This window comes from Dacryopinax primogenitus (assembly GCF_000292625.1).
Source record: "Dacryopinax primogenitus strain DJM-731 SS1 chromosome Unknown DACRYscaffold_23, whole genome shotgun sequence".
NCBI lineage: Eukaryota > Fungi > Basidiomycota > Dacrymycetes > Dacrymycetales > Dacrymycetaceae > Dacryopinax > Dacryopinax primogenitus.
The window spans coordinates 27,218-43,606 of NW_024467220.1; the positions used below are offsets into that span (position 1 = coordinate 27,218).

The following is a 16,389-nucleotide window of genomic DNA, read 5'->3' on the forward strand; positions in this document are numbered from 1 at the left end:
CTTAGGCTGACTGGAACATAGAGAGTTCTGAAAGTGGCGGTCGAAGAGACATCAAGGGTTAGCGTTGCCGTTGTCTCGTCTTTGAGATCGGAGTTTTACAATCTCGGCTCCGAGACATTTTTGTCGAATCCATGCCAAGTAGGCAATAAATAATAATTGTATTATAGATTTCATTTTCTCAATAATAGAAGTTAGAGCCAATAAAAATACAAACCATTTCTATTTTAACAGATGATATTGTTGTGGATCCGGCGATTGAGAGTGCAATGATGATGCGGTTGGATGACTCGTGCAGTGCGAGACAGATGTCGCATAAACCGAGAGGAGCTCGCCTCATCCTCTTTGAAGGCTTTTGAATCTAACCGGTCTTAGGTTCCCCGACTCGAACATAGAGATTTCTGAAAGTGCAGGAATAAGAGACGTCAAAGATTAGTATTTGTCCCCCTTGTCTCGTCTTTGAGATCGGAGTTTTACCTCCTCGGCTCCGAGACATTTTTGTCGAATCCATCCCAATTGGGCAATAAATAATAACAGTATTCTAGATCGCATTTTCTCATTAACAGAAGTTGGAGCTAATAAAAATAAAAGCCATTTCTATTTTGACAGATGACGTTTGCATGTGAATTGAGCAAAAGAAATTAATAGTCGCGGGGACAATACTTTTACCTCGTTTCGGAGCCACAGAGGGGATCGAACGAGCGACCCCAACGTCTATGTGGGTTCACGATATAGTAACCCCAGTGACCTTTACCACTGCACCATGCTACCTGGCGGCGAGGGAGAACCCTATTCTGAACTTTTGACAACCTACAGGGCTCTTGCCTCCACCTTATAAATTTACCTTTTGCCTCATACCTTCACCACATTCCACACAACTTGGCCGTCTAGCTGTTGTGAACTGCTTATTAACACCTCTTCCTACAAACTCTAACTACTCAAGACTGAAATTTGCTTGGAAAACGGCTGAGAATTCGACCTGCAGCACTGGATCGTCTCCAACAGTATGCCACTGCATTCCAACTCCCCGCTCGTACATGCCTGTGGCATCCCTATACAAAAAACCAAGAACAAGAACAAGCAACTGAAGAAAGACTCCATTTCTTGCGATCCGACTCTTCCTCCTTTTCCTCTGTTTTCGAATCCGTCAAGTCCCCCAAGCTCCGGCCCACACAACATTGCGTTAGATTGCCCTGCTCACCCCCGTTATCATCAACCGCTGTGCCTGGCTAGCCCCGGAGATGAAGGAACTTAAATAATGAAAGATTGAGGTTGGAGAGAAGCTCTGGATGGCAAGGGTGCTAAGGAGAGGTCGAAGAGAGGTAAATGTGAGAGTCCTCTCCGATACACCCGATCAGCCTCACTGACCTGCTGCAGTACAATACCCAGACCTCGCTTCTCCCTTCGCCAACATGCCACACAGTCGAACCATCATGCGGCACTCGCCGTCCCCCACCGGCTAGACAGCTGGTGACATCGTTCTTGCTCCTTTTACCATGCACTCAAAGTCCTCCTCAAACTCGTGTACTCGCTTTCAGACGCGGATCAAATGCTGGCAGTCCGGACAGAGCATGCGCCATGCTTGTCGAACATGAGGACAGACCTTTGGGGACAATTCTGTATGTTGTGCGGCAGAACTAAAATTAGTAGCCTCTCTGACCATGCTTGGTGCAGCGAAAGTGCACGCGTAGAGCAACGCGTAGAGCAGGAATGGGCATTGTCTGATAGCGTTCATCCGAAACATGATACATATGTAGGCTGGAGAATGCGAGGTTGTTGGACTTGAAGCGAGGTGTCGTTCGCGCTTTCAGTGGCATGGTTTATCTATCCATATATAGCGCGGTCTGTTTACCAGTATGGATGTCATACGAATGAACCATTCCAGTGTTGGAATACAATATGCCGGTGGAGTTGCAGACCATCAAGTCAAATCGAACTTGCTGTATACGGAACCGTCAAAGGCCAAAAGCCAGAGTGTGAATACTTCAGTCTGTATGTGAAACTTCATATTAACGCGAGTTGTTCAAAGCATCTAGACCGCCAAGTTGTGTGGAATGTGGTGAATATACGAAGCAAAAGAAATTCATAAGGGCGGAGGCAAGAGCCGTGTAGGTTGTCAAAAGTTCAGAACAGGGCTCTCCCTCGCCGCCAGGTAGCATGGTGCAGTGGTTATGGTCACTGGGGTTACTATATCGTGAACCCAAACATATAGACGTTGGGGTCGGTCGTTCGATCCCCTCTGTGGCTCCGAAACGAGATAAAAGTATTGTCCCAGCGACTATTAATTTTATTTCGCTCAATTCACATTTAAATGTCATCTGTTAAAATGGAAATGGTTTTTTCTGTTATGAGCTCCAACTTCTATTAATGAGAAAATGCAATTTAGAATACCGTTATTTGTTGCCCAATTGGGACGGATTCGACAAAAAAGTCTCGGAGCCGAGATAAAACTCCGGCCTCAAAGACAAGACAACGACAATCCTGACCGTTGACGGCTCTTATTCTGGCCCCTTCATCCACGCATTGTCTTCAAGGCCTTATGAAGCAAGGACACATCGACACGCAAAGTCAAATGTTCTCGGCGAGAATGAGGTCGTTTCTCCCGTTGCTGGCTTATGAGACATCCCATGGTACAACACGAGCCCTTATGCCACATCCCTGTTGCCGCATTTTCTTGCGTAAATAATGGAGCCATAGCGGATCACATGGTCATCGCAAGCTGAATTGCATTCATCTGCTCCGAAATCACCGGTAATAACTGATAAGTAGTGTGTGATAGAGAACATCGCTGCTCGCCTGATACGATCCTCTTCTTCCTCCGCACCCTCATGCTCCGCGAAGCACAGGTGCGACAAAGCGAGATAATAAGCAGTTTTGTCTTCCATCCACGTCGATCGTCCGTCTGCGCCTCTTCCAGCAGTATATGGACGGTATTCGACTCCATGAAGGATCACATGGCCTAATCCAGTACACACCTCGGGGGTTCACCGCCCAAAGCGCGCGCATCCCAGTTCCGCAAGTGAGACAGCTTCTACGCAGGACATTCAAGACAAAGGAGCACCAGGTTGAATACGTTCTTTTGATCAATTACGTCCTTGGAATAGGCTATCAGTAATCGATGAACGGAAGTGGTGAATGGCATACGGTGTTCATACCCTCCAGCCTCGATGTCTACTTCACCAGTGCACGTCATACAGTAGACGGATCCCAGATTCTCCATCCTTGCACTCTTTGGACTCGCCAGAGGAAGACTGCTTTCCAACCTTCCTGACCCCTCTTCCTCTTCCTCTCTTGAAAACCCTCTCATCGCACAACGCGTCCCCGTGCAAAAGTGAACCCTTCTTCCCCATCGCCCAAACTTATCTCCTCCGGACATGTTATTGATAGAGATGAGTATTTGATCTGAGTGGGTGGGAAGAGGACTATTCGGCGAAGGAGCGGTTGTGAGTACTGAACTGCCCCACCTCTCCCCCCCTTGTCCGCACTTAGGGTCCGCCGCTCCCGAAAACGGCGAAGTCCAACTTGAGAACCCTAACATTGAAAATAATAATCATTTGAAGATCATTTCACCTCGAACAAGTTGGGATTAAAATCTACTCTCACATTAACATAGTATTGACATATTTCAACTAAATCACAATGCAAGAAATTATTATTTTTTAGCTTTAAGGACGCCAGCGTAATGTGGCTGTGCAGTGGCTGTGCGTCGGTCGGAGCCGTGATTTCTCCGTTTGGCCCAATGGGAGGCCTGGACAAGGGGGGGAGCCGTGGCACAGATTGAGTACTAGGAGAGATGGTTTGGTGGCGTGTGAACAGAGAAGAGCCACAATCACGTGACTGTAATGTATGAAACGCCACCTGCGTCACCTGTTCTGTCCTCAATCGTCACCGCAAAACTCTACTTGCTTGCACACAACCATGGAGTATATATATGGAGCATCTTCGTCAATCCTCTCTTTTCATTACCACCACCATCCTTTCCTTATACTTTCTGGACGGCCACCTTGATCAACTAGAGAAAGTTCAAGATGACCACCCCCCAATCAGTTACTGTCAACCCGCCAGGCTCTGACAGCCATCCTCCAAGCGATAAAAGCACCTCCGGACCTCCTACACCTCCGGATACCAGCGACGCCCCCCGTGATAACTCTCCAAAGCTCCTTGATCCGTCTATTGCAGATCCTGTAACAAACCCTGGGACGCACTATAGCCGTCTGGAGCCCTTCTCCGCTCCCCATCGCGCGCAGGCGGCTGATACTGTTATCCCTGCGACCGCGAATATCGACGAGGATACTTTTGCTGAATCTCCGAGGAACCGCGCGAGAACTACTGCAGGTGCTGCACCTGATCTTTTAGTGCAGATCACAACCCCTCCGTCCTCTGACCTGCGCGACCTAACCGGCACAAAAACGAAAGGAGCACTTCAAGCCTCCGCGCCTGCTCTACCTCCAAAGGATGCGTTAACTACAATCATAGCACCTGAATTCAAAGACGACACCGGTCGTGTTCTGGACGATCCTCGGTACCGCGACAACCGCGAAGAACAACATATTCCTCCCTCCGAAGCTCCTGCCCGTATGCCCGACCACTTGGATGGTCTCCCCCATACGGACCAGGTTGCGATTACTCAAGTCAGTGAGAAAAGCGCCAGGGATCCGGGGATCAAGGACGTTGGATGGAACGAGAGGCCTGAGGAAGTCCCCCAGCCCGTTGTGGGGGGAGTGACGAATGACACCCTCTGGATGCTCGTGAGGCGGTTTGATAAGGTGTGCTTTGCCCCAGTTAAAGATCTTTCAACGGTGCTGACAAATAAATAGCAAATGTACCATGTCAAAGCCGTTCCTGAATCGAAGATCGTCGGACCTCTTGACCTCCAAGTAGCGGAAGAAGAAGAGTTCTCCCCCGATAAACTGCGAGCTAACCTCGAGCGGCTGTACGTATCCGTGATCATCAGTATCATGGCGTTCATCAAGCACATCATGCGTCTCCGTAGCTGGAGCGAGCCCCGCCGCACGGGGTTGTGGCTCGCAGCATATATCGCAGCATGGGGGACCAACCTTGTCTTGCCGTCGTTCTTCACGCTCCTGCTCGTACTCATATTGTTCCCTCCCTCTCGAGCCGCACTTTTCCCTCCCGCACCGCTCGCTCTCATCAGCAGCAAAACCGGCAACCTCCAAACCCCACGGGCAGGCACGCTCGGAACAGCGGACACCCTCACCGGCGCACCCGAGAATCATGCTGGCGAAGCCGCAGAACAAGAGGCGACCAACTTCGTTAACGGATTTGCAAGCCTTGCTGTCGGAACCGCGTTGGGAAAGCATCCGGACGGGGATGCCGACGTCCATACCGAGCCAGGGGAACAGGCAATCGACAAGTCCCTTCCTGATCCGTCGGACTTAGGCACTACCGCACTGGAGGCGAAGCAGACTGCCGGCGGGTCGGGGATCGACGGAAGGCAGGAGAAAGATAAGACCAAGCAGCCGATGGAAGCTGCCGTCTGGGCCAAGGCGAGACCGACAATGCGCGCTTTGACCGCGTTGGCGGACACGTGGGAGATGTTCGCAAATGCACTCAGTCCTGTGCCACCGTTTAACCATTTGGCGAGATGGAAACTCGCGGGCGCTGTCGTTCCTCTGATGGTGCTCACCGCCCTCACGAATAACGAATTGCTGAACCGTGCCGTCGGTGCTGGGGTCGGGATCGCTTTCTTCGGCCAACCCTTGTTCGACCACGGTCTTGCTTACCTCAACGAGCGCCACCCGGGCTGGCAACGGATGCTCGATTTGCGCAACTCGCTCTTACAGGGAGTGCCGACGAACGCGCAGCTGACGTTGACACTGCTCAGGATCGGAGAGGCAAACAAGCAGCCTTTGCCCCCGCCACCAGTGACGAGGGAGCCACCTGAGGAGCCGGAGGAGCCTCTGGTCAAGCATGAGGAGCTGCCGTCAGACTTGCAGAATGCCGAAATCGAAGAGACACCATCCGATGAAAACGTGGACGTTCCCCAGGGTGCGGGGCACAAGACTCCTAAGAAGCATAAGCTGATCACCAAGCTTGGTGGGCTGCTCAAAGGGACTACCAAGGCTGGCGTAAGCGGCATTTTGGTTGCGGACAGGATCAAAGCCAACTTGGGGAGCGAGCACGCCAAGCAGCGGCTGGGCATTATCCCGCCTAGTGATGCCCAAGATTTGGTCGACGGGCCGAGTGTGTTTGAGGCTCGTGTTCATGGACGGCCGGGGCATGTGATCATCTCCACCACGGCCACTACTCCGTGTATTAGCTGGATTCCTGCTGGCAACAAGCGCAGCAAGGCTACCGGGGAGTGGGAGGCGGAGTTTTCCGTCCTCCTTTCGGACATACAGGAGCTGCGGAAGGTTGGTGGTCTGGGATGGAAGGGCAAGCTCGTTGTGGGTTGGGCGTACGAGAGGGAGGTGTATGACGCCCTCGAGCTTACCGATACGAAAGGGAAAGTGTGGACGTTTACGGCGATGAAGAGACGTGATGAGCTGTTCAATCGGCTGTTGGCGATGGTGAAACACAAATGGGAGGCATGGTGAGGGTCCTGCGAGTTGGAAGCAGGCAGTAGCTTGATAGATTATATTGATCCACCGTGTATCGATAGCGCTCCCCAATTATGTATCGACAGTAGCATTCTGAACATAGCCGACTCTAATCCGTGCCTCCCGTCAGTGGTCTATGAATGCCACGTCTATGATTGGATGTCGTGTCTTAAAAATGCCCACATATGCCTCTAATACTTCAGCACTCCCCACCGCGCGTTCATCGGAAGTAGGTGGAGAGTAAGGAGCCACAACTGCACGAAATGAGTCCACTTTGTTGAGGGGACTGGAGAAGACAACTCACACTATACAGCTTGTAGGTGTTCTTGTCGTGCGCCTTATCGCAGTAAAACCAGTTCCTCCCCGCGACCAACGCCCCCAGGCCAACAAATGCGCAGGCTGAACATACTCCTAGTCCCCATACGTTCGCCATAAATAAAGACCATCCTAGGACCAGCAGCGGGGTAAAGATCCTTGAACTGCGAGGGAAAGCAATGGGGACCGTTGAACGCCCGTCTGCTGCGTCGCCTTCGACATCCTGGAAGTCGCCTATGTGAGCAGTAGTACCGATTACCGCAAGAGAGCTCATGATTGCTGCACGGGCTGTGTCGTCTAGTTCTGAAAATCCGGCTGACTTACTGTCAATAAAGAAACCAATGTTTTAAGGCAACCGCACTTACTGATAACGCGCGTCGAGCCATACTCGAACAGCCCGTACATCACCACGACCAAGGGAATCCGCGACATCCAGCGAGCGGATCCCCGACCTTGATCATACAGGACATCAAAAACGTTCATGGCAATGCTGGCAATAACCATCTTGTATCCACCGACCGCACTGAGGAGGAAGGAGAGGCTCGCCACAACAATGTGTAGCTGCTGTGCTTGAGAAGCAGTGATTCGGCCGGCTGGAAGAGGGCGCCATGGCTTGTTATCTTTGTCTTCGCTGATAGATACAAGCTGGTTGTTGATGTTACACTGAAGCTGATGCATCCATATCCAGACCGCAGTGGTCAAGATATGGATGGGCTGCTGAATCGGACCCGCCACAAGGGCAAACATTGTCTGAAATGATGATTTCAACAATATTAAACCAGGAGGAGGAAACTATGCTCACGATAGGGAAGAAGAGTGTGTGATAGTCCGCTTTTGTGAACAGATACAACGTTCGAATGCTGGCCATGAGCCAGTTCACTTGTTTTCCGATTCGGATACTGTCGCCAAGATAGGAGAAAACGGAGGGTGACAGGAACATATTTGGAGGGAGGCTACAGAGTAAGAGTACAGTACTTAACCTTGTCCGAAGTGAGTTTGATGATCCATGCTCAATCCTGAGAATATATAACGAAAGCTGCAAGCTCTACGCGCAGGAAGATCGGGATGGGGTGTCTAGCCGCAAGACGTTGCAGAGCAATGCGCTGAGGAATAATGCGGAGACACAGTAACGCAAGCATTGAATTTTGTCGTAAGTGCCAGATACATAAACAGTGTCGAGGTAAAAGATCGGGACCGCAGGAGGTACCGCCATAACAAAGCCGTAGCCGGCGCCAGAGCGGGAGAAGTCACGAGATCCTGGCATGGAGAACTGGATAGCATTGTTCATAAATGTATCTTCATCAACTCCATGGCAACCATGTAGCAGACGATGAGAGAACATGGACCGGCGATTGTTTAGTTCCGAATGCTTAACGGTTGACGCCGTCACGAAGCGAAAGAGACCTGCCCAATTCCGGTCAGAATTTTAATTGTACATGGTGAGCGGTCGGCTAGTCAATACCAACGTTGGGAATACACGCACCATTCTCCCATGAAGATGCATGGGAGAGGTGGTGCCGGATGCCTATTGCTGTACTGTTGATCGTCAGTCCAACACCGTACGTATACAGCGCGACGTAGAACTTTTTGCTTCCCTTTTTCACTCGTGCATCAACGACCGTTGACCAACAGAACTAGATTTTCTTCAGATTAACAATTCCCGTCGCATTCCCTGCTCTCCATGTCGCTAACACAAGAGCGGGCCTGCACTTCAGCTTTTGTGATGAGAGCACACGAACCGTTTTCAGGCTGAATGGTGCTGCGGGTTTACCATTTTCCATTCTGCAGCGCTCCGCAGATTGCATGTCTTGCTGTTGGGATAGCATCAATCACGTCTAAGGGAAAGTTCCCATTACGCCTAGTTAACTGATCGCAGTGGATCGGCAAGATCGGTTCCTCTGTGTATGATCGTGATTATCAGGGGCTGCGTGACGGAATTGTATTTGAGCTTCCATTAAATTGGCTCTCATTCCATCCATTTTATCAATCAGGGACGGCCTAGTGATTGCCAGTTCAAGTGTCGCACCGGTAACGTTGTCAGTGACGGCATACAGATCATGACCATTAAGCTGATCCCATCGATTTCACCGCAAACGAGTTCCAAACGGTCCCACGGATCGAAGACAACTGAGAGAATGTAGGACTTGATATCCAATCAACCACAATTCACCCCAAGACATCGATGGACCGAGAACAAATGCGATACATATGCCATAAGTCTTTTCCATAGTGAAGCGGTATACAACGCTTTCGGGTGGACAAGATCATATTCGTCGATTGATCGTGAATCTTCGCTAAGCACATGTATCTACAGGAGGACAGAATAAATACAGCCAACTCTAATGTTTCCCCCAATGGTCCAACAAAGTGCTAGGTCCATGGCAGGTACTATGTCATAATACGGGTTCGGACTGTGCGATGCCTAGTACTTCAGTAAACCCCACCGAGCGTTCATGGGCAAGAGGTGGAGAGTAAGGAGCCATAGCTATAATTGATCAACACATGCCCAAAACTTGAATGCAGAAGACCGCTTACACTGTGCAACTTGTAGGTCATCTTGTCGTTCACCTTATCACAGTAAAACCAGTTCCTCCCAGCAACCAGACTGCCTAAGCCCACACACAGGGAGGCTGAAATTTTACCCAGGTCCCACATATTCACCATGTACACAGACCAGCCCAAGAAGAGCAGTGGGGTGAAGATCCGGGAGCTTCGAGGAAAGGCAATGGGAATCGTCGAACGACCATCGGCGGCATCGCCCTCGACATCGGGGAAGTCGCCGATGTGTGCCGTTGTAGCGATAACTGCAAGAGAGCTAATGATTGCGGTGCGGGCCGTCTCGTCCAGCTCGGCGTACCCGGCTAATACGTCGTCAGTATAGCTACTTACAATACTGAAGGATAGAGTGGCTTACTAATAACCCGCGTCGAGCCGTACTCGAAGATACCATACATCAGCACAACCAGGGGGATTCTCTCCATCCAGTGCGCGGATCCACGACCTTGATCATACAAGAGGCAGGTGAACATCAATGCCGCGCTGGCAACAACCATCTTGTATCCGCCGATAGTACTGAGAAGTAGGCACAGAATCGTGACGACACCGTGAAGCTGCTGTGCTTGAGGTGAGGTGATGCGACCAGCTGGAAGCGGGCGCCATGGCTTGTTATCTTTGTCTTCGCTGATAGAGACAAGCTGGTTGTTGATATTACATTGAAGTTGGTGTATCCATATCCAGACCGCGGTGGTCAAGATATGGATGGGCTGCTGAATCGGACCTGCGACGAGAGCAAACATCGCCTTAATAAAGATTACCCCGTCAGAAGCAGGCCGGCGAATCATAATAAACTCTACTCACGATGGGAAAGAACAGTGTGTGATAGTCCGCCTTTGTAAAAAGGTATAGTATTAGAATGCTGGCCTTGACCCAGTTCAGGAGTTTTTCAACATGAATGCCGTCCGCAACATAGGAGAAAACAGAAGGTGACAGGAACATAGCTGGAGAAAGGGCGCAGGGTGAATGAAGGCTACTTGGTCTTGTCCGCGGAGGGCTGATACTCCATGCTTAGTACTGACAAGACGGTATATAACGTCCTGGGAGGGGAGGTACAGCATCTGGGAGTGCAGAAACTTCAAGCTCTGCTATGCCCAAGAACATCGGCGTTTGGCGTTTCACCGCAAGACGTTGTGGAGCACTGCGTTGGATGAGAATAAGGAAATATGGTAATGCACAGATAGAACTTTGTTGTAAGTGCAAGACTCATATACGGCGTCATACCAGCAGGTCGGGGCCGCAAGACGTACCGGCATAACAAAGCCGCCAGGGCCAGAGCAGGAGAAGCGACGAGATCCGGTCATAGAGAAAGGAGTATTGCCAGCGTTGACCACTAACAACCCCATAACAACCATGTATCAGGTGATGACAGAAAATGAACCGGAGATTGTTCAGTTCCCTATTCTTGACGGTCGAGGTTGCTCCGAAGATGAGGAAAACATGTCGTCCGGACCCCCAATGATTTCCCATGCATACCCATGTAGATAGACCGATGCTGGAGGTGAGCAGAGAGCGTGCCACTGCTTGTAATCGGACCGCCGGCGCTTCATGTCGCCGGTGATTGGCATTTTGCTTCCTTTTCCCATGTGCCTCGTGCACAATGTTGAATCCACCTGTCACTAATGGTCAATTCAGCATTATCGTTTGTTCAATCCCTACGAACCGTCATGTGGGAAACGCATGCATGCGCTCTGTATAGTGTTGGGAGGACGTGGAACCTTTTCAGGCTCACCACTGATCCTTAGTAACACAGTTTCGAGGAAGATGGTCTTCTTCATTACTTTCATCATGTGTTCTGATAAACTTGACAACGATATGAAGTCCTCTCACAGTAATTTGTGAAAAGACGGACGTATTTGGATATATGCATTGTCAGGGCGGATGCTCTCGCACGGCGCAGAACGCACTGGTGAAAGGGACACGAGGCGGGCCGCGTAAGGTTAATCATCTTCCAGTCCATTTCTGGCAAGACATGGCGTGCAAGATACGCTTCATATTTGTGGTAAAACTGGGTGATGGTCATTTGATTAACGTTGAAGTGCTGACATGGATGACTATTGAGGGAGAACAGCTGATATCAAAGAGCTCTCCACATGGTTTGAGAAAGGAGTCCCATGCTACATGTGGAGTATCCGCTCCTAGGTGGATTCGTCCTCGTCAAGCGTGTAAGAATGGCCCTACGCGTCAGTGGTGCGCTTGAAAGGCTCATCCGCATCGGCCGGGTACAAATGGGCCGGTGGCACAGGCAAGCCGTGCTTGTAGGTACCGCTGTCCTCGTCGTGGTCGAGCGTATAGGAGTGGCCGATGACCTCGCGCTTGTAAGCACCGCTGTCCTCGTCGTTGTCGAGTGTGTAGGAATGGCCAACCTCGCGCTTGTAAGCACCGCTGTCCTCGTCGTTGTCGAGCGTGTAGGAATGGCCAACCTCGCGCTTGTAGGTACCGCTATCCTCATCGTGGTCGAGCGTGTAGGAGTGGCCAATGACCTCGCGCTTGTAAGCACCGCTGTCCTCGTCGTTGTCAAGTGTGTAGGAGTGGCCGACCTCGCGCTTGTAGGTACCGCTATCCTCGACGTTGTCAAGTGTATAAGAATGGCCGACGACCTCGCGCTTGTAAGCATGCGATTCGGTAACGGGAATGGCCTGGACGCCAAGGCTAGCGAGAGCGAGAAGAGTGACGAGGAAGCGCTGTATCTTATCGTCTGGCTCGGGTACGGTGTGAAGAGGTTGAGTCTTGGTTAAGATCGGTTACTGACTGACTTGATAGTCTAGTGAAGATAAAGGGAGGGTTGAGGTACACCTTATATGCCGACCTGGGACGGCCATTTCGAGTGGCAACGGCTTTCGGTGAAACCCGAGAAGGTCGTTGATCACATGTCGGAAGGGCTCTGTGCCTTGACCCAACAAGGCATGCTGTTTCAACGCCATATCTCCATCGGCAACATGCGGATTGAGGACATCCAGTCATCCAAGTTGACTAGTCAACGTCGCGTGAAGCCATGCGTGTATCTCGTTCAAACGTCCATTCCAGATGTGGTGATAAGGGATGATCGAAGTTATGACTTGATCGGTAGAATCGGATACAAGGAGGGCAGTTCTGTCAAAGGTGTTTTGGCCCTCAACAACGGTTCCGGAAGGAAGCATCGGTTAAGCACCGAACGCACCGAACGCAGCCCTCCCTTAGTCCCCAAGAGAAACCAACGAGCACACCTATTTTGTCTCTTTGCTAGATGAAGACGTGTGGGCAACAGAAGTGACCGGCCTGATCTGTATATCGGTCAACGGCCCTATGTTAGATACGCGGACGAAGAGACGGACCGATTCGACATGGTGAGAAGGGTACCATGATGCAGGACTCATTTCAGAAGGAAAGGAGGGATAAGTCGCTAAACATAGCCTCCAAGTGAAGCCTAATGTTGGAGAAGATGACTGGTCGGTTGATTTGTTACTGCGCCCAACACAGGACAGAGGTGGAGTCCGAGGCCGCGAGTTTCATCCAGTCCCTGAGATCCAGTTCAAGTACAAAGAGTTGGATGTCAACTGTTACCATTCAGAGGAAAGCTAGACAGGAATCTAGATGCTCCAACACCGGGTTCAGGATGAGGCAAGAATAGGATGACGCGACATGTTGTCAGCAGATGCTGAACAGGCAAGTTTGCTCTTCTTCTGACTATGCGAATCCGCCTAGTAAGGTCTCTTGCATATCAAGCAGAACAATGCAGGATAGTCAAGCAATTTCTTCAAGCGTGGGAGAGAATGGACTCGAAGTGAGTGACTGTGCCCCTTGAGGTATGGAAAGCCGGAAGGGCCTAGTTCGCTTAAGTGCGGAATTTTCTTTTTAGCATCCGTGCCGGTCGGCCGGAGCCAAACTAAGGGTCTTTTGCACAGCATGCAAAGTAGGACCCCGTCACTGGCCTTGCATTGGGAATTGTTCTCAATATGGAAATTATCTGACCTTCCGGACCGCTTTTTTTGGCCCCCATGTACCCAACATTGATCATGTGAACCCAGGAACTCAACCTATTTTCCTGCTCTTATTTCAATGCACAATGTAGGTCATGATTAAGATGACCTGGCCCTTAGAAATAAATGTTGTTGGAAGACGAGAAAAGAGATGGAGATAAAGAAGAAGAAATCTGGGGTGGCCACTGCCAAGAACTCCCTGGCACCATATTAAAACACAATTGAATTGGCATATGTCATACACATTTGCATTTGAAACAACAGGAATTCTTTGATGCAGCACTAGGTTTCTGCTTGTTCTACCTCTGCGGAATGCACAATTGCAGCCTTGTGGCCCACCCCTCCAGTCTCCCTGAGTGCCATCTTCAAATTCAGTTGGAAAAAAATGCATTTGATGTCACATTTGTGGTCTTTCACCCACTCCTCAAATCCTCCTGGGTAGTTGCCTGCACCAAATGGCCATTCTTGGCTGGGTGCAGTACTATGGTAAGTTAGTTAATGTCATGCATTGACCTGCTCACACATACAGTGGGGGTACATAAGATGGGATTGGTGAGAAGCATGCCAGACCCGGTTATGGCAATGATATGCAGCACCTGGAATGACAGTCCCTCACTCACCTTGGAAGTCTCCAAGTACAACAGTTCCATTGCTCACCATCTCAAACATAACATGCTGCAGGAATGTCAAAAAGTGAGTGTTCTTGGTGTTGACTCCCAACAACTCTCCATTGGGCTCAGTGTTGGCATTCAAAATATACTTCATGAATTCCCCCAGGATCCTCTCCTCCACAAGGCAAACACACCCTGGATGGCACCCCTCCTCAAGCAGAACCAGAGCCTGATCAACAAACCGGAACCTTGGGAGGTGGAAGGGGAGTTGTGCATGATGTGATTCTTTGAGAATCCATGTGTATGCTTGTTCAAGCATAGCACTTGCATAGACCAAGCAAACCACATCCAGCTTTGCCTTTTTGTACTCATCTTAGAGTGGCCATTTTATGCGTTTGGAGTTGCTCTTAATGCTTATGTTGAGTTTCTTGATGACAACTTTGGTGTTGAGCAAAGAAGGAGACATGTTGGAATCAGTTGGCCCTGCCACCTGCTCAAGCCACACGAGATGCACAGTCTTGAAATTGCCTTCTCCAATTGACTTCCAATCACCGGTCAGGGAGCAAATGGTTTCCCATTCATCAAAATCATGTCTCATGAAATCTGCGCAAAGTTCTGTCCAAGTGTACTTCTTGACTGGACACATCCAAACTATTGCATCCAAAGGAATGGTACCTGTAGGTTCCCATGTCAGTTGACATCCTGAGGGTTTCTCTGGGGGAAATTCACTTTCATCATTATACTTGGTCTCTGTTTGAGCATTCAACAATGCCAAGATGGCTTGGTGAGCTGGCAAGGCCATTGCTGGACATTTGGAAGGTCTCCATGTGCTGATTGGTGTATCTGGACTGGAGGGCTGCAGATCTCACATCAGAATACTACACACAGGCTGTGTGGATAATAAATAACACACCGGTCAAGCATGTTTGCTCCCCCTGTTGGAAACTGGGGTAAGCTGTCCATTGCCCCAGTTTGGATCAAGCAGATCATCAGGGAGGTCTTCCTCCTTGAGTGTAAGGTCCACCATCATAAGGGGCTTTATCTCATTGTTCCATGCGAGTGGGTCATTCATGCTTGTCAGAGCTTGATGGGACCTGCTCTCATACACCCCATGGTGCTCATTGTTCCCATTCTGCTCCATCAGGTCCATTGGAATACAAAAGTAGTAGGGGCCTTTGGGCACCTTAAAGCCTTTACCAGCTGCCTGCTGAACCCTGTCCAGGAAGGGTGGTTGCCATTAGCACAATGCTCATCAAGATTGGTCCATTTGTTGGTTTGCATCATAAACATATCCAGGGAAATATGAAGAGTGCAAAGTTTAACACCCAGCCAGGCTTTGAACTTCTTGTACACCATGGCTTTCAGTTCAGGCAACAAGATATGTGCCTGGAGCCCTGCTACCCCTTCCTGACCTATCTGTTTTATGTCAGCCAGTCATCTGCATGCATGTCAACAAAACTTACCTTATGCTTCTTCTCAGGGGACATGTTGAGCTGTAAGAATACAGTGATCTCAAAGGTAGGTGCCTCTGCTGCAAATGCCCGGCGAGTATTAGAAACACTTCTAGTGCCATGTAGTGCATGCCCTGGATTGTACCCCATGGCGCTAGGAGCATTCATCTGTCCAAAAGATGGCTGGCATGGGATGGCTGTTGGGCCAGAGTGCACTGCCATGTATGCTGGTGGCAGCAAGCTTGGATAATGTCCCCATGTCAGGGCACCAGCTCATTGCTTGGTCAAGAGACATGACTAAGCCTTTATGACATGGAAGTAGCTGGTATACCTTGGCATGTGCTGGAACCTGCTGGAAGGATTGGATGGTCAGGTGACCTGCTGTGCATGGCTGTGCATGACCTCATATGACCTCATCCTTGGTCATATGACCTGATCACCTGACTAGGCTGAGTAAGCAAGATGTTCTAGCAGGTTCCACCACAGAGGTATAAATATAAGGCCTACTCTGCCTGGGGACTGTCTCTTCAGACTTGGTCTCTTAGGATCATCCACAGATACCTATACTGTAGATAGGTCTTAGTCATCAGGTCTACTCCACTTCCTTGTTGCCTGCTTAGACTCTTGGCACTCTTAGGTGAGCAGACTTAGTCAGCCTGTGTTGCCCTAACAGAAGACCAAGTCTCCAAGTGACAACCTCTGCTTCACCACTCCACCTCTACTCTTACCTGCCTTTACTCTTACCACACACACCCAACACCTGCCTTATTCCATATCCACCATTATGGAACAAGCAGAAGAATTCCCTGATCCCATTTCTATTCTTCAAGCACAGGTCCTAGAGCTGACTCAGCAGCTCCAACAGCTTATGACAGCTTCCTGGAGTAATCAGCCTACAGCCCCTGTGTCTAATCTCCAACCCAATAGTAACTATGACACCACT

The 16,389-nt window shown here is 50.0% G+C and overlaps 5 protein-coding genes across 5 annotated transcripts; 1 reads left to right on the forward strand and 4 right to left on the reverse strand.

The window, feature by feature from the left end:
- Positions 1 to 4,574: 4,574 nt before the first annotated feature.
- DACRYDRAFT_59298 (uncharacterized protein) lies at positions 4,575 to 6,554 on the forward strand (the record flags this gene model as incomplete). The annotated part of the gene is made up of 2 exons (XM_040775552.1): positions 4,575 to 4,763; positions 4,815 to 6,554. 2 exons carry the CDS (start codon positions 4,575 to 4,577, stop codon positions 6,552 to 6,554), a joined length of 1,929 nt encoding a protein of 642 aa, XP_040624157.1.
- Positions 6,555 to 6,748: 194 nt separating this feature from the next.
- DACRYDRAFT_111806 (uncharacterized protein) lies at positions 6,749 to 7,740 on the reverse strand (the record flags this gene model as incomplete). The annotated part of the gene is made up of 4 exons (XM_040769289.1): positions 6,749 to 6,811; positions 6,862 to 7,187; positions 7,238 to 7,622; positions 7,675 to 7,740. The coding sequence occupies 4 exons, from the start codon at positions 7,738 to 7,740 to the stop codon at positions 6,749 to 6,751; spliced, it is 840 nt and encodes a 279-aa protein (XP_040624158.1).
- A 1,583-nt stretch (positions 7,741 to 9,323) lies between these two features.
- DACRYDRAFT_84823 (uncharacterized protein) lies at positions 9,324 to 10,824 on the reverse strand (the record flags this gene model as incomplete). The annotated part of the gene is made up of 3 exons (XM_040776703.1): positions 10,230 to 10,824; positions 9,767 to 10,171; positions 9,324 to 9,719 (listed from the first exon to the last, which is right to left on the reverse strand). Exons 1-3 carry the CDS (start codon positions 10,365 to 10,367, stop codon positions 9,324 to 9,326), a joined length of 939 nt encoding a protein of 312 aa, XP_040624159.1. The 5' UTR covers positions 10,368 to 10,824.
- Positions 10,825 to 11,602: 778 nt separating this feature from the next.
- DACRYDRAFT_102405 (uncharacterized protein) lies at positions 11,603 to 12,765 on the reverse strand (the record flags this gene model as incomplete). The annotated part of the gene is made up of 3 exons (XM_040767632.1): positions 12,740 to 12,765; positions 12,182 to 12,688; positions 11,603 to 12,154 (listed from the first exon to the last, which is right to left on the reverse strand). The coding sequence occupies exons 2-3, from the start codon at positions 12,347 to 12,349 to the stop codon at positions 11,603 to 11,605; spliced, it is 720 nt and encodes a 239-aa protein (XP_040624160.1). The 5' UTR covers positions 12,350 to 12,688; positions 12,740 to 12,765.
- Positions 12,766 to 14,911: 2,146 nt separating this feature from the next.
- DACRYDRAFT_111809 (uncharacterized protein) lies at positions 14,912 to 15,482 on the reverse strand (the record flags this gene model as incomplete). Its single annotated transcript, XM_040769290.1, has 3 exons — positions 14,912 to 15,209; positions 15,284 to 15,411; positions 15,459 to 15,482. 3 exons carry the CDS (start codon positions 15,480 to 15,482, stop codon positions 14,912 to 14,914), a joined length of 450 nt encoding a protein of 149 aa, XP_040624161.1.
- Positions 15,483 to 16,389: the final 907 nt, after the last annotated feature.